General features: G+C 37.7%; 1 protein-coding gene across 1 annotated transcript in view; it reads left to right on the top strand.

Moving 5' to 3' along the window:
- FAM120C (family with sequence similarity 120C) overlaps nucleotides 1-22,097 on the top strand; it is an 87,527-nt gene extending 65,430 nt beyond the window's left edge. Inside the window, exons 10-16 of the mRNA XM_004695008.2 lie at nucleotides 2,997-3,246; nucleotides 10,268-10,382; nucleotides 12,045-12,254; nucleotides 13,283-13,484; nucleotides 15,600-15,738; nucleotides 16,117-16,174; nucleotides 19,550-22,097. Coding sequence (XP_004695065.1) covers nucleotides 2,997-3,246; nucleotides 10,268-10,382; nucleotides 12,045-12,254; nucleotides 13,283-13,484; nucleotides 15,600-15,738; nucleotides 16,117-16,174; nucleotides 19,550-19,804 — 1,229 coding nt within the window. The 3' untranslated portion in view covers nucleotides 19,805-22,097. The remainder of the gene's footprint in view (nucleotides 1-2,996; nucleotides 3,247-10,267; nucleotides 10,383-12,044; nucleotides 12,255-13,282; nucleotides 13,485-15,599; nucleotides 15,739-16,116; nucleotides 16,175-19,549) is intronic.
- Nucleotides 22,098-22,338: the final 241 nt, after the last annotated feature.

Below are 22,338 nucleotides of genomic sequence, written 5' to 3'. Positions count from 1 at the left end.
TCAGAACACCAAATGAACACTTCATTGGGTTTTATAGTGGCTTTCTGATTTTGGTAGGCCATTGAAAAAGGGTGTTAGAAAGTTGTTGTATACTGGTAATTGTTGCCCATATCCTGTCTGATATACCATAATTGTCTATAAAAAGCTGGATACAGTTTGGCTTGAGGAAAAAAAAATTTCTCCCCAACTTGATATATAGGTTTAATGCAGTTCCTGTTCTTATCCTAGTAGGTTTCTTTATAAATAAACACAAGGTTATTCTAATGTTTATATGGAAAGACCAAAGAATTAGAAAAACTAAAATTGGTTTGAAAACATTAAATTGGGAGTAATTACCTTACTTAATTATAAAACATTATATTGCCAAATTGTATTAACAGTGTTATAGGCACATAGATTAAGAAACAAAGGAGTGGATCTGGAAATAGCCTTATACAACTACCACCAACTGTTTTTTTTTTTTTTATTAAAAAGTTTATTTTTACATCATTTTGCACATTTTTTTTTCCATCTTGATTGTAATCGCCGCGGGTTTCCCATCACCAAATCACCCCTGTGCCACCACCATAGTCCCGTGCATTTCCCTCCCTCCCCCCAACCCCCGTTTTTGATCCCATTCCCCACTCCCACTCCACCCCCACAGAATGTCTCTGGTATATGGCTGTTCATTATTCTTGTTATTTTCTCGCCTGGTCCATTATACTCCTGCTATGAGTGAAACCATCCAGTATTTTTCTTTCTCTTTCTGGCTTATCTCACTAAGCATGATCTTTTCCAGCTCCATCCAAGTTGCTGCAAAAGACATGTGTTTCTCTTTTTTGGTTGCTGAGTAATATTCCATTGTATGTATGTACCACATCTTTCTAATCCAGTCATCTACTTTTGGGCATTTGGGCTGCTTCCATGTTTTTCCAATTGTAAATAAAGCAGCAATAAACATGGGGGTACAAGTATCTTTTTCAGTCAGTGTATTTGTGTCTTTTGGGTAGATACCTAGGAGTGGGATTGCTGGGTCGTAGGGAAGCTCCATGTTTAGCAGTTTCACCAACTGTTTTTTGACAAAATGACAGAAGCACTTCATTAGAGGAAGGATAGTCTTTTTTAATAAATGGTACTAAATCAAGTGGACATCTTTGTTGTTTAAGTCCTACATTTCTAGAGTAGGCGTTAAAATATACAAAGAACTCTTCAAAACTGACCATTATTTAAGAATCCAGTTAGAAAATCATTAACAGGCATGCATAGACAGTTCATTGAAGATATACACATGACAGAGACACAAAAAGATGTTTGACATCATTAGTCATGAGAGAAACACTAATTAAAGTCACTGTGCAGTATCACTGCATATCTATCAAAATGGCCCAAGTGACTAATGGTGATAATACTGCAGGCTGAATTGGCTATTGATAAATTGACCCCTCACAAATTGGTGGGAATTCAAAATAGAAAATAATTTGGAAGTTCCTTTCAAATCTAAAAATGGAATTAACGTGCCACACAGCATTTATCCTCTGGCATTTATCCAGAGAAATGAGGCCTTTTTCATGTAAGAACTTGAACTCAAATTTTCATAGCAGCTTTATTCATAATAGACCCAAACTGGAAACAACCCACATATCCTTCAAAGGATAAATGGCTTAACTATGGTGCATCCATGTTATACTATTTGGCAAAAAAAGGAATGAACTATTGACATGTGCAACAGCATGGATGTTTCTCAAGGGCATTATGCTGAGTAAAAATGCTGAACTCAAAAAATTAAAATGTAGGATTCCATTTATGTGACATTCTCAAATTGACAAAATTGTAGAGATGGAGAATAGATTGGTGGTTAACAGGGATTATAGGTGTTGCTGGAGTGTGATCACACAAGGGAAATTAGACAAGTGAAATCTTTATGATGGTGGAGTGGTTCTGTGTCTTGACTTTAGTAGTAGTTTGCATGAATCTACACATGATGTAAAAGTATATATACAGTTGTATCACTGTAAATATCCTGGCTTTGATACTGTGTTAGAATTATTTTAGAAATGACCATTTGGTGAAACTGGGTAAAGGGTACAAGTGGATCTCTACTATCCTTGCAACTCCCCATGAATCTAAAATGAAAAAGGTAATTTTTTTTTTATTTTAAAGAGAAGAGCACTCTAATGTATGCAGCTTTGGCATGAGGGGGACTGGACAGGATGAAGGCAGAGACAATAGTCTGGAAACTGATCAGATAAAAGATGATGAGAACTGAACCTCTATGGAATTTGTTGTGATGAAGAAAAGGATACAAATAGAGTCAAGGAATGAAAAGATAGTAAAATCAGCAGGACTTCAGAAATAGCCAAATGTACATGAGGTGAAGGAGAGGTCGGACTTTAGGATAACTCCCAAATTTCTATCTTGCCTGATTAATACCAGGTATCTTAAGTAAAAGAGACTTAGGAGCGTGAGGTACACTAGAAATAGACATAACTCGTGTTTTCCTTGTTTGTCATAAATTGAAATTTACGCTGTGTTTTGAGAATTTTGTTAATTTTCTTTTGTTGTTAGCCTAGTATATTTGCTTAAGAAATGAGCTCCAAAGTAATGTATGACATTGACCCTTGATTTCTTCATCTGCAAAATGAACACTATGCTTTGTGAAAATAGAATCATACTTCTGTCTCAGAACTGTTAATGAGGGGTAAATGAAATTTATATTTAGATGTAAATTACTTAATATATACCAAGCATCCAATAAGTTCTTATTACTCTTACTGTTACTATTGCTAACAATAAAAATTATAGCAACAACAACAAAATAATGAAATATCATGTATTCTATTAATGTAGCCAACTGTAGAAACCCTCAGATACTCTCTAGGGCATGTTTCTCTTTTCTTCTTCTTCTTTTTTTTTTTTAATAATATACTGGTTTATTTTTACATCATTTTGTGCCTTTTTGCATCTCAGTTGTAATCCCCCTGGGGGGCCCTGTGTGTCTTTTAATTTCTATTTTCCAGTTCCTTCAGTGATCCTTAAAGAGTGGTCTGCCTATAAAGGAAAGTCACCTCAAACCCCTGAGCTGGTATCTGCGCTGACATTTCGGGAATGGACTTGTCCAAACCTCAAGAAGCTCTGGCTTGGCAAAGCAGTTGAGGACAAGAACAGAAGGATGCGGGCCTTCCTGGCCTGTATGAAATCAGACACACCGAGTATGCTGAATCCAGCTAATATCCCTACCCATCTGCTGCTCATGTGCTGCGTGCTTCGGTAAGCATGTGGTATGGAGGTGGCAAGTTCATTTCTGTTTTACTAGTTTTAACATTTTCTTTCTTTGTGCATTTTTTCATCTTGCTTGTAATCACCATGGACTTCCCACCACCAGTTCACCCATCTGCCATCACCATAGACCCATGCGTACTTCCCATGCCAGTTTTGATCCTATTCCCCTCTCCACTCCTGTAAAATATCTCTGGTAAAACGTGTTCATTGTTTTTCGTTTTACTTTATTACAATTACTTTTTTTCCTCCATCCCTTACACTCCTGCTATGAGTGAAACCATCCACTGAAGGATGTTCTTTTTCTTTCTGGCTTATTTCACTAAGCATGATCCCTCCCCGCTCCACCCATGTTGCTGCAAAAGGCATGAGTTTGTCTTTTTTGATTGCTGAGTAATATTCCATTGTGTATATGTATGACAGCTCCTTGATCCAGTCATCAATTTTTGGGCATTTGGGTTGATTCCACACTTCCCTATTGTAAATAGAGTAGCAATGTACATAGGGGTGCAGGTGTCCTTTCGAATCAATTTTTTTGTGTGTTTATTTTATATCCTGCTACCTTTGGTACCTTAGCGTAGATACCTAGGAGTGGGATTGCTGGGTCATATGGAAGCTCCATTTTTTAACAGTTTGAAAAAGCTCCAAACAGCTTTCCATTTTGGTTGGCAAAAAAGGTGGTAAGAAGGACAAAGGAGATCATTTTATATTGATATGATGCACTAAATAATATAGCATGAAAAGGCTGCTAAGAATATATAATGAGGAAAACACATTCTCTTCAGTAAATAACATTGGGGAAAGTGAACTACTGTCTTATACCATACACAAAACTTAACTCAAAATCAATAAACATTTGGACTTTAAGGCCTGAAACTATAAAACTCCAAAAGAAAGCATAAGCAGCAAGCTCCTTGACACTAGGCTTTTTTTTTAATTATTAAAAAATTTTGATGCATTGTTGATATATAACACTTTATATGATTTAGAGTTTTGTCTTTACACTACCACCAAAGAACCAGTAATCTTCCATGATAAACCATTGAGCCCCTCCCTCCCAACCCTCCTTCTCAGATAGCTTTAATTCTGCAGTCAGATTTCTAGGATTTGTTTTGGTTTAGTTTTGTCTATTCCTTTGCTTTGTTTTTTTATACTCAGTACATGAGTGAAATCATCCAGTATTTGTTTCTTCTTTTGACTTAATTCATTTAGCATAATCTCCTCAAGTTCCATCTATGTTGTTGAAAATGATCTTCATCATTTTATAGAGCTGACCAGTAATCAGTTGTGAGAATACCATTTTTTTCTTCATACACTCATCTGTTATTGGTGCTGAATCTGTATATTATTTTGGGTAGATTGTCATTTCAGCAATGTTTATCTTCCAATCCATGAGCAAGGATTTTTATTTCTTCATGTCTTCCATCTCTCTTAACAGTATAGTTTAGTTTCTGTTGGACAGGCTTTTCATTTCATTTGTTAAATTATAACTGGATATTTAATTCTTTTTGTCACAGTTTTTTTTTTAAGATTTATTTATTTATTCATACAGAACTGGGGTACAGGCCAGAGATGTGGAGGGTGAGCGGATTCACCAGAGACAGAGTGGGGAGCAGAACAGGCAGATCAACGAAGTACACTGCTGAGAGGAGCAGCGGGCGGGTCAGGAGAGGTCTGCCACGCCATGTGGTCACCTCCAGGGCAGGCGGGAATCGAACTCATGCAGAAGTGGCTTCAGAGTCTCAGTGCTATGCTTTAACCCGCTGCACCACCAGGGAGGGCCCTTTTTTGTCACAGTTTTAAATGGAATTGTTTTTCTTTCTTTTCCAGTTCATTGCTTGCATATAGGTGTGAAACAAAATTTTTGTGTGTTGATATTTTGCCTGTCACATCACTATACTGGTTTATTGTTTCTAATAGGTTTTTAAATGAAGCCTTTAGGATGTTCTATATCTGTTATTATGTCATCTGCCAATCATGATGCTTTTACCTGTTTTCCAATCAGGATTCCTTTTACATCTTTCTCTTGTCTACTTGTTCTAGCTAGGACTTCCAGTACTACGTTGAATAGTAATGGGGAAAGTGGACAACTCTGTCTTGTACCAGATCTTCAAGGAAAAGCTTTCTTTTTTTTTCTACTGACTATGATGTTAGCTGTGCGGTTGACATATATGGCCTTTATTATGTTGAAGTATGTTCTTTCTAACTCCATTTTGTTAGTAGTTTTTCATCATAACTGGGGATTGGAATCTTATTAGATTGTTTCTTTGCTTCCATCAATATGGTCATATGATTTTTTATCTTTCTTTTGTTGATGTGGTAAATTATGTTGATTAATTTGTGTAGATTGAACCATACTTGTACCACTGAAATAAATTCTACATGGTCATGATGTTCATACATCCTTTTAATGTATTATTTTATTTGGTTTACTAAGATTTTGCTAAGAATTTTCACATCTGTGCTTATCAGGGAAATTGGTTTGAGGTTTTCATTTTTGTATACTGTCCTTCTCTGCTTTTTGGTACCAGGTTATGTACTTATAAAATGTGTTTGGAAGCTTCCCCTTTTCAATTATTTGTAAAAATTTGAGAGGGATAAGTATTAATTGTCTTTGAATATTTGGCAGAACTCATCAATGAAACCATCTTGTCCTAGGCTTTTGGTTTTGGGGGCAGTTTTGATTACTGTTTCAGTTTCCTTGCTTGTAATTGATCTGTTCAGGTTTTATATTTCTTCTTACTTGTCTTGAAAGGTTATATACTCATAAGAATTTGTCCATTTCTCTTACATTATCCAATTTATTGCCATAAAGATTTTCATGGTAATTTCTTATAATCTACAGCATTTCTAAGATGTCTCTTGTAACTTACCTCATTTCTGTTTATTAGAGGTTTTTTTAATATTTATTTATTTACACATACAGAACTGGGATACAGACCAGAGATGCGGGGGGGGGGGTGATTCACCAGAAGCAGAGTGGGGAGCAGAACAGGCAGATCTACTGAAATACAGTGCTGAGGGGAGCAGTGGGTGGGTTAGGAGAGGTCTGCCATGCCTTGTGGGTCACCTCTCTGGCCAGGGATCAAACTTGTGCTGCAGTGGCTTCATAGTGCCGTGCTTTTACCCTTTACGCCACCAGGGAGGGCCCTTATTAGAGTTTATGTCTTTTTTAATTAGTGACCTTAGCTAGAAGTTTGCCTTTTTTGTTTGTTTTTTTCAAAGAATGAACTGTAATTTTACTTACCTTGGATATATTTTTGTTTTATTTATGTCCATGCTAACTGTTACTGTCTCCTTTTTTTTTTAAAAGCTTTTGGTTCATTTGTTCATTTTTTTTCCCAGCTTCTTAAGGTGTAGGGTTAGATTATTGGAAATCTTTCCTGTTTCTTGACAAAAGCCTGTATTGCTATTTATGGCCTTGTTAGTACTACTTTTTATACATCCCATAGGTTCTGATAGTTCTAACATCAGTGCTGATAGAGAGTTTTTGGATTTGACCATAAAGTGAGACTACATTAAACAAAAGACCTTCTATACAGTAAAGGAAAGCATCCCAAAATGAAAAGTCAACTACTGAATGGTAGAAAACACTTACAAATCATATATCTGATAAGGAGGTATATTAATAATACAGGGAACTTCTACATTTCGATAACAAAAAAATTTTCAATTAAAAAATCGGCAAACGGGGCCCTCTCTGGTGGTGCAGCCCTGAGACGCTAAAGCCACTTCAGCATGAGTTCAATCCCCACCTCCCCTGGAGGTGACCACATGGCGCGGCAGACCTCTCCTGACCTGCCCGCTGCACCCCTCAGCAGTGTTCTTCGACGATCTGCCTGTTCTGCTCCCCACTCTGTCTCTGGTGAATCCTCTCACTACCCCTGCATGTCTGGCCTGTACCCCAGTTCTGTATGTACAAATAAATCTTTTTTAAAAAATCGGCAAATGATCTAAATAGACTTTTTTCAGCAAAAGTCTACAGATTGCCAACAGTTATATGTAAAGGTGCCCAATATTATCAGGGAAATGGAAATGAAAACCACCATGATATATCCCCTCACACACGTTTGAATGGTTATTATAAGAAGACTAGAAAATAACTGCTGGGGTCTCCCTGGTGGTGCAAGGGGTTAAAGCATAGCAGTGTGAGGTTATCTGCAACTACTGCAGCACAAGTTCGATCCCCAGCCAGGGAAGTGACCCACATGTTGCAGATGACCTCTCCTGTCTGGCCCGGTGCTCCCCCACCAGTATAATTAGTCAATCTGCCTTTTCTGCTCCCCATTCTGGTGAATCCTCTCACCTCCCATACCTCTTGTATGCATAAATGAAATTTTAAGAAAATAACAAGTGTTGGTGAGGATGTGTAGAAAAGGGAAAGGGAGCCTTATGCAGTGTTGGAAGCAGTACTTCAAAGTATTAAAAATAGAAGTACCATATGATCTAGCAATTCCATTTCTGCATATTTATCTGAAGAAGACTAAAACTCTGTTGTAAAGATATATACACCCCTATGTTTATTGCTGCATAGAAACAACTTATGTCCATTAATGGTTTGAATGGATAAAGAAGATAATGTATATATGTATATGTATGTATGTGTTTATGTGTATGTGTATATTATTTATATAAAAACACAAATACATAATAAAATATTATTCAGCCATAAAACAGAAGGAAATATTTCCATTTGTGAAAACATGGATGAACTTTAAGTATATAATGCTAATAAGTGAAATAAATCAGGCAAAGAGAAATATTGTATGATGGTACTTAAATGTAGAATGTTTTTTGAATATCATAACAGAATATGAATACAGAGAACTAATTAGTGGTTATAAGAAGTAAGGTTTAGAGCTTGGGTGAAATAAGTGGAGGCCAAAATATATAAACTAAAATAGCTCATGGGAAAGTAATTTGCAGCATTGGGATTAGAGTTAATAATATGGTATTATATGTTTGAAAGTTGTTAAGAGAATACTTTTTTCATCACAAGGGGGAAAATCTAACTATATGATCATGCATATAACTAGATTTATTGTGGTAATCATTTTGCAATATATACAGATATTAAATCATCATGTTGTGTACCTGAAGTTAACAAAATGTGTGAATTATTATCTAATTTTAAAAATAAAAATAGATTTTAAAGTATGAATGAATTTGCCTGTTGGAGAATAAGGGAAGAGAGTAGAAAGTATTCTAAGCAAAGGAAAGTTTCGTGTGACTCAAAAGGATTTCTCCTGGTAAGCCCAGTAATTCAGAAAGTAAGGGGCCTCCCTGGTAGCACAAGAGGTTAAGGCTCAGCACTATCAAGCTATCTTCAGCCACTGCAGCACAAGTTTGATTCCCCATCCAGGGAGATGGCCCACTTGAAGCAACAGACCTCTCCTGTCTCACCTGCTGCTCCCCTCAGCAATGTACGTTGTCACTCTGCCTGTTCTTCTCCCCACTCTGTCTTGTGAGCCCTCTCACACCCTGCACCTCTGGCCTGTACCCCAGTTCTTAAATGCATAAATCTTTTAAAATTTTAGAATTTAGGTTCTAAAGAAGCAGTAACAGTAACTACAGAACAGTAACTTTTTGATATGTCCTGCAATTCCAAAACCATACTGGATATTTTGATCTTTAAGAGTGAAAATCATAAGGCTACCTGTACTGGTGTGATCATTTCAGGTAAGGAATGGCAACTTAGAGATTTAGAACCAGGCTGTGGCTGCAGAGCACAGCCTTTTTCCAGTATACCACACCACCTCCTAGCTAGAGTTCCCAGGAACCGAACCCTTGATTTCAGTGCCAAGTTTCTGCAGTTTCAATAGCTCCGGTAATTATGCATGCTCATTACCTTGTGGACCTCAAAGGAGCTAAGGTCATAATCTTTGTAGTGATGTATTTATATTTTTTCGATTTCTTTTCCTTTTTCTGCATTCTAGCTGTCTATAGCAATAAGCATTTCAATTCATGGGATTCAGTTAAAATACTCATCAATAAGTATTCATTTAATTAGTGGCTTATTCATTTAATTAGTGGCTTTTCTATTTGGAGAAATGACACTATAATCTAGCCATCCAACCAAAGCAGAATTCTAGGAAACAGACTCTTCCCTTCTGTACCCCTTTTCTATAAAACCCATAACCAAATCCTGTGAATTTATTTCCTTAATACTCTTCTCTTCTTATCCTCTCCAACCTTTGAACCACTTCCCTTGTTTAGACCAATTTCCAATAAGTTGCTGCAGTTACTTCCCAAATGCTATCCATGTCTCTTACCCTCTAAGACCAGTCAGTATTAAACCAGTTAATATCACTCTCCTGTAGATAATCCTGAAATGTCTTCCTATACGGCAAGTTCTCACTTAACACCATCAAAGTTTCTTGGAAACCATAACTTTAAAGTTCTCAAATTACATCATTTTTCAATATTGGCCAGGATTCCTTTTTTTCTCATCAATGTTATAATGAGACAACATTGAAAAAAAATATTATTTGTTCAGGACCTGCTGTACTTTCAGTATAAGGTTCAAATTCCTTAGTAATATTTTTTGATACTCTTTGTGATCTGGCCTACTTTCTAATTTTGTCCCCTGTCACTACAAACATACTTAGCTCCAGCAATATGTAGCCTAGTATATCATGCTGAACCCCATACCTCGCATTTACTGTTATCTCATTCTTCAACCTACTGCTCCTTTCCTTTAGTCTCACCAATTCTACATTCCCCTTGAAACTTCTCTCCTCTGGACCTATTTTTCAGGATATCCTCCCTTATTCTTCTAGTGGTAGCCCTCTTCTGTGCTTTGTAGCACCCTGTACATTCTTTTGTTTTGGTACTTGTCATTGTTAATATACATGCCTGTCTCCTCTGCCACCCAGTCTGCTAGTAATCAAAAACAGAGACTTACTTTTATTCCATTGGAATTGCCATAGTCTGGCCCATGATGGGTTCTTAGCCTAATAAATGTTATTGAAATGAATAGATGTGGTTTAATGATAATGCTTTTATTTTCTAGGTACATGATTCAGTGGCCAGGTGGCCGCATCTTGCACCGTCATGAGCTGGACACTTTCCTTGCCCAGGCAGTATCTACCCAGCTTTATGAACCTGATCAACTTCAAGAACTCAAGGTGATTTGATCCACCTTCATTTAATTCTTTAATGAATTCATAGCTTTACTTTAAGACTTCTTTTTTCAGAGCTGGAGAGAAGAGTAATTCTGCAGGTAAAAGTTTGATTTTATTTTCGCCAAATATTTATGTCTATTAATAAAACAGGTGCCTGCAACACTGCTCCTGTACTGATGGGTGAGAATGGATAGAAAAGATGGATATTGGGCAAGACAAATAAATCATGACCCATCGACTCTTGCTAGGTAAACTACAGGGCACTTATCCTGGTGTCCATTTGTCTCTGAGTAAATGTCCACCTTTCCCTTTTAATAATACCTATTGGGAAGTCCATGGTGATTACAACTGAGATGAAAAAATGCACAAAATGATGTAAAAGTAAACTATTTTATTATTAAAAATAATGCCTATTAGGTTTTAGAAGTCTAGAAAAGCATAAGAAGGAAATAAATCCACCAAATAACTGAAGGCATTAGAACATAGAGGGATGGTTTTGAAGCCAGGCTGCCTTGGATGTGAATCCTGGCTGCTTTGCTTTTTAGCTGTGTCATCTTAACCTGGTTGCCTAAACTTTCTAGCTTCAGTTTCCTTACTTTTAGGATTATGAATATATTAATTATTTTATGCAAAACACTTAGAATATTGCCTCGCATAATTTCATGCACACAACAATTAATACATATTAGCTATTACTACACCTTTTCCTAATTTCAGTAGGCATGTTCCTTTGAGGACCTAGAGTAAGCTAGAAGGTCAAATCCAAAAAGACTTAAAAACTCTTTAATTTTAATTTTGGTCAACTAAGGGAAAGACAAAACAGTCTAAGGCAAAGTGTGTAGTTCCTTTTTACAATAAATATTGTATTATTCCATCCTAAGCAGTTACTGACTCCAAAACGCCCATAGAAGGAACCTTACAAGTAGTTCCCCTTTTCCTGTTAAAGCCATCTAACCCCCCACCTTGAGATAACCACTGTGAATATTTTGTTTTTTTTTCTAGTCTCTTGTGCATTTTTTACTTAGTTGAAATACATATTTATATGTTGTGTTTTTTTCTTAACATAGCACATATTTTCTGTCTTAAAATATTTTACTCACTTTTATCATATAGGTGTATCATTTAACTATGACAATGTTGGCCATTTAGTTTTGAGTCTTACCCTACTATATTAATGTTGTAATTCACCTCTTTATGCATAGAGTTTTATTTACAGCTCTACTTCCTCAGAATAGATTCTTAAGAGCAGAATTTCTGAGTCAACAAGTGGACATTTTCAAGATTCTTGATACATATTATTTGACTGTAATATACATTACTCATCAGCTTTAATGAGTGTGGCTATTTATTTCAGTGTATCCTCATCTGCATTGGTTTGATTTTGGTCTTTAGTTTTGAATTTTTTCTAATTTGACAGACTAAAAAATAGTATCCCATGTTGGTATCTTTTAAAAGTTTTATAGCTACTGTCTTTTTTTTTTTTTTAATAATGAGCATCTTTCATATATCTCAGGGAAATTTTTTCATAAAAGATACTTGGACTGTAAAATATTAAAAGACAACATGATCAAATTTAACTGAAATAATAGCATGACAGGTTTAAGATGAAATGTAATTGATCACAGTAACTTCTTAATAGTAGTTTTTCCTCTGTGGCGGTTTCAGATTGAGAAACTGGATGCCCGAGGGATCCAACTTGCTGCCCTTTTCATGAGTGGGGTCGATACAGCTCTATTTGCTAATGATGCCTGTGGCCAGCCAGTCCCGTGGGAACACTGCTGTCCCTGGATTTACTTCGATGGCAAACTGTTCCAGAGCAAGCTAATTAAAGCAGGCCGAGAGCGGGTATCCCTGATTGAGCTCTGTGATGGCCAGGTACCAACATGTTGGGCAGCTGCTATGCTAAGGGCCATTTCTGATGTATGGTGGGGATGAATTGACAGGGAGGGCAAAGTATCAGTGACACTGGGGAGAGAGGTAGCAAAATTGGGAAATCTTGTTTGACCTTAAGCTAACTTGGTCAATGATAGTCCCATGACACAGAATCTGAGGTGAACACATTATAAAAACGTGTTGGTAAGTTGATTTTTGTGCTCTTCAAGTTTTTATATTCCTGTCTTACTCTTCCCACAGAATAGTCAGATATACTGCATGTCTTTCCTCTTAATTTTAGAATTTCATTTCCCTTATTTACAAAAACTGTAAGTTACTTTTCAAAGTGATGACAATTCTTGTAAAGGAACTTTAGAAGAAAGTAAAGCAGAAAAAGACAGAGAAATGATAGAGAAAAAGCAGGTGTTTTTTTTTTTTCTTTTGAAACCCTGGGAAAGGTGAGGAAAGGAAAGAGCAAGGAATCCTTAATTCTTTATCTTTGGGGGCGAATTAACTATCTGGGTATTTTTAGAACAATTTGCCAACCCTGGACATTATACTCTACAGAGGTTAAGGTATTCTTGATCTTGGTTATTAAGGAGAATGTTAAAAGGCTTTTCATATATCAGTTTTGCTTTTCTTCGCTGACCTAGTTCTGTTACTTCCCCCTTAGAAAATGACCTAGCCTATTGTGTGCCATATAATAGACCATCAGTAAATATTTATTGTTATATTTTTTACTTGGCCTAATCAAGGAAGTTTTAAAATTTTAGTTTATGTGCCTTATAAGTTCTTAGTGAAACCTCATATGGTAGTTATGTGGTGTCATGTGGAGAGTGGGGACTTGATGACAGATAGACTTTCCTGAATGTGATACCTCAAACCATTTAACCCTAGACTTTGATTCTCTTAATGAAAATAGATTTGTAAGACTGCACCTAGAATGCCCAATACTGTGCCTGAAACATAGGAGAAGTTCAAAAAAAAAAAAAAAAGGCAGCTGCTGTTATTATTCTGTTCCTCATTTGAAGGCTGACTTGGCAACCAAAGTGGAAAAGATGAGACAGAGTATCCTTGAAGGAGTCAACATAAACCCTCCACCACCTTCTGCTCTACTTCCATCACCTACTTTTGTGCCTCCCATGGTGCCCTCCCTCTACCCTGTCTCACTTTATTCTAGAGCCCTGGGCTCATTACCACCTCCCCCTCATGGAAGGAGCCGGGGGTTTGCAGGTCAGTACCCAAGAATGAGGTATTTATCATCTTCAACTTATTTCATAATAGTCCATGAAGTGATTATTGTCTGTTACAGAAGCAGCAGTGTCACATATATCTCATCTGTAGTATGTTGTGATAGTTTGAAGAGCAGCTTAATAGATAGAGGTGTGTAGCCTCAGGAAGATGGTCCACTGACTTCCTAGGCTACTCTCCATAGAGATGGTAGCTGTTCCCTCAGAATTTGACTGTCACCAACCATACTCATGAACTCATACAGAAACCAGGAGCTACTTAATTCCTTTGTAAACTATAACTCCTATGAATGGGAACTTCATGTTTGCTGGTTCATTCACTCATTTCCCACAGCAGATGTACACAGGAGCTGCAGGAAAAGCAATGGGAAATGAACAGTGTTGGCAGATGACAGTAACCTGATAAACCCATTTTCACTCTAGAGAAAAACTTGGCACATTTCTAAAAACATAGAAAGAAATCAGTCATACTCGACATACTCTAGGAACTTGCAGTTTGGTGGACACACAACACACATAGACATTCACACTTGCATGCTGTGACTTAATGGTGACACCTGAGCTGTGGCTTATGTTAAAAAGTCATGCTTAGGTAGCTCAGATACTGATCCTGATCATTCAAATAGCCTGTCCCCTAGTAAAATAGGATTTTTAACAGAGACATTTTGACACAAAATTTTAAGATTCTGGGATTAGGTGAATGTGTCATTGCTATGGCTAGAGGCATTTATGCTCATACTTTAAAAATAATAAAGCTGGAAGTTGAAATTTGTCTTTCAGGGTCACAAAACTCAGTATGAATCTCTAGCCCAAGGCTGTGCTTAGATGAGCAGTGTGAAAACATGCCTGGCAACCCCTTGTCCAGTCAGGCAGTGATCAAGTGTTATAAACCAGGGAGTCAGCCATTCATCCTTGCAGCCATTCTTTGAAATTGACTTTACAGATAACTTCTCTCATTCTTTGCCTGATAATTTTATTGTGCCTCAGAAAACAGCCTTAATTAAGGCCACATTATTAGGAGGGCCTCAACATTGCCCCTATTCTAGTGATGCTTAGTCTCCAGTTACTGATAGTTTCTGAGGAGCCTCCAGCCTCTTGAAAAGTCACAATCAGATCCCCAAGTGTATGTCTTTCATGTCCTCTTAGGAAATGTTGACATCTTAGTTTCTTAGGCTCTTACTTTATATAAATGAAGAGCTCTTTACCAGCATTCTACTTAATGAGTAAAGGGTTTTTCACTGAGTTTTTTCCATAAATTAAAATCAAAGGTTTACTTCATACTCTGTGAAGCCTTCTTTTGGTGCCAAATCACACCTCACAAACTCAACACATAGTTGTAATATGCTGTTTTTTTAATAAGTGAAGATTTATTTATTTATGCATACAAAACTGGGGCCCAAGCCAGAGGTGCAGGGGTGATAAGAGGCTTCACCAGAGACAGTGAGGAGCAGAATAGGCAGATCCACGAAGTACATTGCTGAGGGGAGGAGCAGGCGGGTCAAGAGAGGTCTGCCGGGTCATGCGGATCACCTCCGGGGCTGGGGATTGAACTTGCACTGAAACGGCTACAGTTAGCTTGCAGTGCTGCACCCTTACCCACTGCGCCACCAGGGAAGGCCACAATATGCTGTTTTAAGGAGCTGTCTCATCTTGAATTGGTGCTGGTTTTCAACTGTTGATGTTCCTACCTTATAAATGACTTTTAGTTTAAATTTGTTATTTTGAATTTAGTTTGGTTGATTGATCGTCCAGTGTATAATGATACATATTTAAATCAAATGTAGTTTTGACCTCTGGTTTTCCAATAATTAGATTTTAAGACATTTGTTCTCTTAACAAATATTATATACCTACTATGTGACAAGCTCTGTAGTTGGAAAATAAATCATCTACAACTCCCCTGTTATAGTCAATATGTACAAATCTTCGCAAACACATAAAGTTGCTTCCACATTGATTCTTGGTTGTCATCACAGTCTTTTTAGCATACACAGAGAAATTGAAATAAGTCAATAGGTTGACTATCGGATCTTGTGTTCCACTTCTTATCATACTTTGCAGTTGTCATTCATTATTGCCTTTCTTCCTCTCTTTGCAGGTTTCCACCCAATCCCACCCCAGGGAGGAAAGCTGGAGATAGCTGGAATGGTTGTAGGCCAGTGGGCTGGCAGCAGACCCTCCAGGGGCCGAGGATCCTTTGGCATGCAAGTGGTTTCTGTCGGTGGGCCAGGAAAAGGGTATGTATTTAAATAGGTTGGTATGAGGTAGTGTCAATCAAGGTGCCCTTGGGGGAAATCCATCTATTGAATCCTTCTATAAAGGTAAGAGGCATTAATGAACTTTTCCACACATAAGCCAGTTTTCACTTTAGTTAAAGCAGACATACTAAATGCTCTGTCTCAATGAGAAAGTTTTTGGCATTGAGGAAGACATGGGATACAAAACAGTTCAGTATGCTATAGAAATGCTATAGAATAAGATAGTAGTTTATACTGTAATACAGAGGAGGGGCATCTAACTTAAGAAATCAAACTTTTTAGAGGAGGTGAACAGTGAAAAACAGGGGTAAAGGCTTTATATGTTCCTCATCATCACTTTTTCCCCCACTTTCTAAGGCATGGAAAAGAACAGACTGGTAGAGGATCCAAAGGACATAAGAAAGGAAATAAACAAGTAAGCACCTTTTTGAGATATCTAGCTTTTATATGATACCTCTTGTCTTTTCAGATAAATTTCAAGAGATCAGATCATGCATGAAAACCTGAGCTTATAGGAAAGCTTCTCCCAACATTTGATTTCATTCCCTGCTCTCTAATGGTCTGTTAAGTGTTAGCCTGCACAGGCTTCTCCCACAGGGCTGTAGAGTATTACTGTTTTTCCTGAGTAAGGCCACAAGATAAATAACAATGGCTGTGTACTGATGACTCTACCTAGCATGGTATATGCTACATGAAGCTATAAAGAGGCCAAAGTGAGGTTAACAATGAGATTTCCAGTCTTAGCTTCTGGGGAGCTACTAGAGGAGCTTAGAAAATTAGATTTTTGCTTTTCCTGAATATGGGGGGTGGAGGGGAAATACTGCCATTCTACTTATTCTTAATGACTCAGGTTGGTCTTAAATTTGCTTCTAATCTGTACCTTGTAATATATCACAGTTCTCCCTGTCATTAGACACTTTCCATATCCCCAAATATGACAGCCTGTTTTTATTGTCATCCAAAATTTTATATTAGACTTTAAGCACTGGGTTCGTCATAATATAAAAGCTACCATTTCTTGAGTGCCCACTTTCTACCACATCTCTACAAGACATTTTTTTTAAGATTTATTTATTTATTCATACAGAACTGGGGTACAGGCCAGAGATGCGGAGGGTGAGAGAATTCACCAGAGATAGAGTGGGGAGCAGAACAGGCAGATCGACGAAGTACACTGCTGAGGGGAGCAGTGGGTGGGCCAGGAGAGGTCTGCCACGCCATGTGGTTACCTCCCGGGCAGGTGGGGATCAAACTCATGCAGAAGTGGCTTAAGCTTCTTAGTGCAGTGCTCTAACCCACTGTGCCACCAGGGAGGGCCACTACAAGACATTTTTAAGAGACTTTAACCCTCATGAAATTCACTGACTAGACCACACTGCAAGACAGCTGTGTTATTAGTCCTCATTCCCAAATCAACTCTCCTGCATCTGTTTACCTCCATTGTCAAATGTTTTGTCAAAGAATACAGATTTGCTTCAGTGTTATTTTGAGCTAAAAATGGAACTAGAATAGATAAGTCCCCCACACAAAATGTTTGTAATATACTCCAAAGGCAATGAGCAATAACTTTGGGATTTTTCCCAAAACTACTCATCTGTTTCCAGAAGCTGCTTGGTAAAGGGGCTTACACCTAGAAGGAAAACTGGTAACCAGATAGATACCCATAAGGTAGTATACCCTTGGGAAATCATCATTTTTTTAGGGTCTGACCATTAAGCAATCTGAGAAATCTGACTTTTGTGGTACAGTTAGGGTGGGTCCATCTCTCAGTGATGAACTCAAATTAACCGAGATCACAGAAATAGCTATGTGGGAGGTGAGGAAAGAGAAGGGAGGAAGTGAAAGATAAAGTACTGATTTACAGTGAGAAGAAATAATTATATTATACACTCTTTCCTAGGCGCACTTAAAAATTCATGTGAGGTATTTATTGTTTCCTATTTAAACAGGACTAAGCTAAGGCTCAGGGGGATGAAGCATCTTACCAAATATATCTATCAAATCAACATCAAAAATGACATTCCTGTCTTAGTTGATTGTATCCAAAGTCCTATGTTAGATAAGCTTCAGACCTAGGTCTGGCTGATTCTAGTACAAATGCTCTTATCCATACTAGAAGAGGTTTCTTTCTCCAACAATAAGCTGAAGGAGAGGTCACCATATCAGAAATTTGCTTGGAGACAAAATCATGTTCCCAAGAATTTTTTGAGTTCTTGCTGTATGCCAGGTATAAAATGTCCTAAGGGCTTTACATTGAGTGTCTCACTGAATCCTCACCGGAAACTATGAAATAGATACTATTATACTCTAGTTTATAGGTGAGGAAACTGGGAGATCAGCTTATGTTTCTCTTCACTAAGATTGCCAGGGCATTGATATCCACTCCAGAGACATAACCTAGTTAGGCAAATTCTCACGTTGACTTGATTTTTTGCTGAGCCTTCTTTCCTGGACAAACATGTTCATGATAGCCTTGTTTGTTGTCCTCTTATTGTTCAGTCACCCCAGTTATCTCTAGTTTCCCTGAATCTTGAGATTATTCTGAGATTACTAGAGCTTTGTATGTTCCTAAATTTTTTTTAAATTTATTTTTACATCATTCTTCATTTTGTGCATTTTTTCCATCTTGGTTATAATCCCTGTGAACTTCCCCAAATTCTTAAAGTCACTTATTTGTAATGTTTTTATTTCTTTGTTGACTTCCTCAGGTGATTAATTCCATCAGTTGTATGGAATTTTACTAGTTTCACCTTATTTCCAGGTTCTTGAGCAATAATTCACAGCAGGCTCCATGTTGTGCAGGCTTAAGCCACATGATCTAGCTTTAAATTGGGCTCTGCCACTTTCTAGTGCTGGAGTCTCAGACAAGTTATTTTCCCTCTCTGTGACCTGGTTCCCTATAAATGGAAAAACTGATACCTACCTCATAAGAGTTACTTCGAGTATCAAATGAAATGATAATATGTAAAGTGTTTAACAAGGGCCCTGACATAGGAAGTACTCAATAAAAATCACTTATTTATGATTGACCACAATTTCAACAGGTATTGGATTTCAGTTGTGTATTGCATCTTAGGAAGAACAAGATCTTTGGAGTCAAACAGGCTTGTGCAAGTTTAGGCATGCCAGTGACTTTGGACAAGTCATTTTATTATTTTGAGCCTTTTTTTGAGCGTCAGGACTGTCTCACAAGGTAATGAAGTTTATGTCATTAGTATTTCAGTACTAGTTACATTCCTGGGATTAAAAGAAAAATGGTGATTTTAATTATTAAAATGTCTATAGAATATTGCACGTAGACCTTATGGTTTCTTTTCCTTTCATTTAAATGTCCAGTTGACATCATTGGACACTATTACATAGCAGTTAAGAGAATAGGTTTTAGAGGCTAACTGTCTTGGATTGGAATTCTGGCCCCATCACTTTTTATCTGGGTGTCCTTGAACAGGTTACTTTAATCTTTTTGAGCCACAGCTTCCTCATCAGTAAACAGGGTATCATGTCTACCCTCTTAGGGTCCCTGTCAGTGTTAGAAAAATAATTGTAAAACTTTGTAAATATTTGCTGTATCTTGGTGTGTTGTTGATAATTGCCATTGGATTTCAATCAGATCTATCTGTTGCACCTATGTTCTCAGGATAGTATCAGAATGTAGTAGGCATTAACAAGCTTTGGGCTTTCTGTTGTTTTGAATACCAGAATCTGCTTCTACAAGCTAACTTATGAATATACTTGGAAAAGCCATCCAGTTTGGATTACCACTTCCACTGAATATCTTGGTTTTTGACAGGGCACTTCAGATGGAGTTTCTAAATCCCTGGAGGCTCATCAGAGCCGGTCCAGCTCACAAGTGAATGGAAACAATGGCACATTGATCAAAGAAGAGAAGAATGATCACCATCTTCTGGCTCTATCACAGTGTGCCTTATCCAGAGACAACAACATATGTAATAATGGTAACCGCTACTTCCCAGTGAAGAATGGGGAGAAGAGCCACTTTCAAGAGCAAAAGATAGGATCAGTGCCACAACAGAAAGAGGAATAATGAGCAGAAGATGACTTTACCAGATCAGGAAAAAAGGAAAACCTATACTTTTCTGATTCTAGGCCCAAGTTAGAGAACAAAAATGCTTACCCAAGATTTATCCAATGGGATGTTCCATTGTATCTTTCTTTTCCCCTTTCTTTTTCTGGGCCTCCAGGTTTGCTTCTAGGGAAGCTCTGGTCAAAGATGAATGGTAACAGGACTGGCTCCTATTCTTAAGTTGAATATGTAGTGCCAATATTCTCTTTACCTCTCCTGGAAGTCTAGTAAGGTAATGATTGTCAGAAATCAGGTGCCATCATATAAGGCCCTATAGAAAAGTTCTACCTTTGGTTTTCTGTCTTTCTCATGATATTCATTTACAAAAAGCCTGGGGGTGGTAGAAACAACTGTCTATAGCTTCTTGACTTGCTTTTTCTCTATTAATTAGTGGGGCCTTTATATATATAGTCATTATCTACCACCTTTTCACTTTTTCTTCCAACTCACTGACCCCAGGATTTTGCATCACCACCTCTAGCTCTGGCCCGACAATCAGATAAGTAGATGTTTTCAGAGAAGTGAGGTAGTGTTGGTTATTTTTATTTTTTATTTTATTTTATATACTTAAAACACACACACACAACACACAAACCCTGCCAATGGCCTTTGTATTGGGGGATTCAAGTGAGTCGGAAAAGTACTGGGCAGATTTTCCTGCCTCTAAACTAAAACGTGTTTGTAAAATAGAAGATGTGTTAACAGTTCACCGACTCCCTGCTCCCCACACTGTGGGTGGGAATCATAGGGTGGAAACCATTGTAATGAGACTAAGTATGAAAGGAAACTCAGAAGACGCCATGTGTGTGTGTCTCTGTGTATGTGTCTTTGTGTTTATGGGTGTGTGGATAGATGTAAATGCAAAAGTGTATATCTATATGCTTATGCATACCCTTTATATAGAGACAGATCTATTTATCTATACATGTTTTATATATATAAATATATTTGTATGTGTGTATACATACATACATGCATACATAACATGCTGATTTCCCAGAGGATTTACTGAGTTTCCTAGAAAAGCTTCCACTGCTATGGAGTGGTAGGTTTCAAAAGACCACACTTGAAAATTCTTAGTAAGTCACAGCTCATGAGAAGATGGGCTTCTCTAAAGCAGACAAAAAGTACTTTCCAGAGATTGCCTATTCAGAACAACAAACAGTTGTGTTGTCACAACCTTATCTTGAACAGAGCCCTAATATCCCATGTGGTAAAAACAAGCTGGAATGGGATTGGAAAGAGTTGGGCATTTCCTTATGAAGGTGCAGCCTCGTTTGAAGAGAGAAAGGGACTGGCAGGTGATAACCAGGACTTACAGCCAATTTGAAAGAAATCTCATTTGAACTCCAGGATCAAACTGCTCTCAGGCTAGAATTGATTGTCATAAATCCTAAAAGGAGAGGACTAGCATTGGAAAGAAGGTGTAGGGAAGTGTGAGGAAATCAACAATTTGATTTTACATTCCTAGATTGTTTTCATTTGTTCACTGACATTTTGCCTACTGGATCTTTTCATTTGCTTTGCAGAAACTTCAGAGGACTCTGGCCTAGGCCTTTAAAAAAAGGGGTATTCTGTAAAAGGTTCCAAATTCCCACTGAGGCCAGAATCTGCCCTAGACAAAAAAGCTGTTCTTCCTTTACTGGAGATACTCTTAAGATAACCTTGCATTTCTAGTTTTCCCCCTCTTCAGCTGGCTAAGTATAGGGGGTGGGAACATGTCTTACAATAGATTATCATTGTGTCTCCATTTAGAAATGAGACTGATAGTCTCCATATTTTGGGCTTTGTGACATTCTTGCCCAAGGAGTACCATTTCTAAAAGGAATACAACTGACTAGACTTCTACTGGGTTTTCTCTTCTTTTTGTAAAACCCATGCATCTTAACCCACAATTTGCAAGGGAAGGGAGCCCTAGAATGCCTCTTCCCCTGCCCAGACACTTCTTACCTAAACCAAAGCAGGCTAACAGGAGTGCACACCTCACTAGATATAACCAGGAACAGAGTGTATTGAAAAACCTCCTCTTTGGAATCAGCTCCCTAATTTAGTGCCCCCTCTTCTTGGACCTCCTAACCTTGCACAACATCATAAAGGTTAGGTCTTCTGTATCCAGCCTGAGAGATTTACTAGTGAACTTAGATGGCTTGGAAATTTCTTTTTGGAGTCAAAGAGGGAGGAATACTTTCAGAGCTCTAAGAGTAGCCAGAATTACTGAGCTGTATTAAAGTCAGTGTGTGTGTGCGCGTGGGGGGGGGGGTGGTAGTCTCCATTTTCTGACAGGAAGTATTTGGAGTTATATGGGAAGGTATTTTCTTTAGTTGCTATTTCTGTGCATCTTAAATCTCTGACACAATTAAATGACAGTATTGTTAACTCTTGCAGCATTAAGATTTCTTATTTTTAGGCATTCACTGTGAGAAGTAAAATTGCTGCTTTGACAGGGATGATTCCAGTTTGCCAAAAGGCTTGCTTTTCTCCCACACATCTTCACT

The sequence above is a fragment of the Condylura cristata genome, unplaced genomic scaffold (assembly GCF_000260355.1).
Source record: "Condylura cristata isolate star-nosed mole 26May11 unplaced genomic scaffold, ConCri1.0 scaffold00053, whole genome shotgun sequence".
In the NCBI taxonomy this organism is placed as follows: Eukaryota; Metazoa; Chordata; class Mammalia; order Eulipotyphla; family Talpidae; genus Condylura; species Condylura cristata.
Note: the sequence above shows the minus strand (reverse complement) of the source record. Positions and strands in the feature narration are given on the sequence as shown.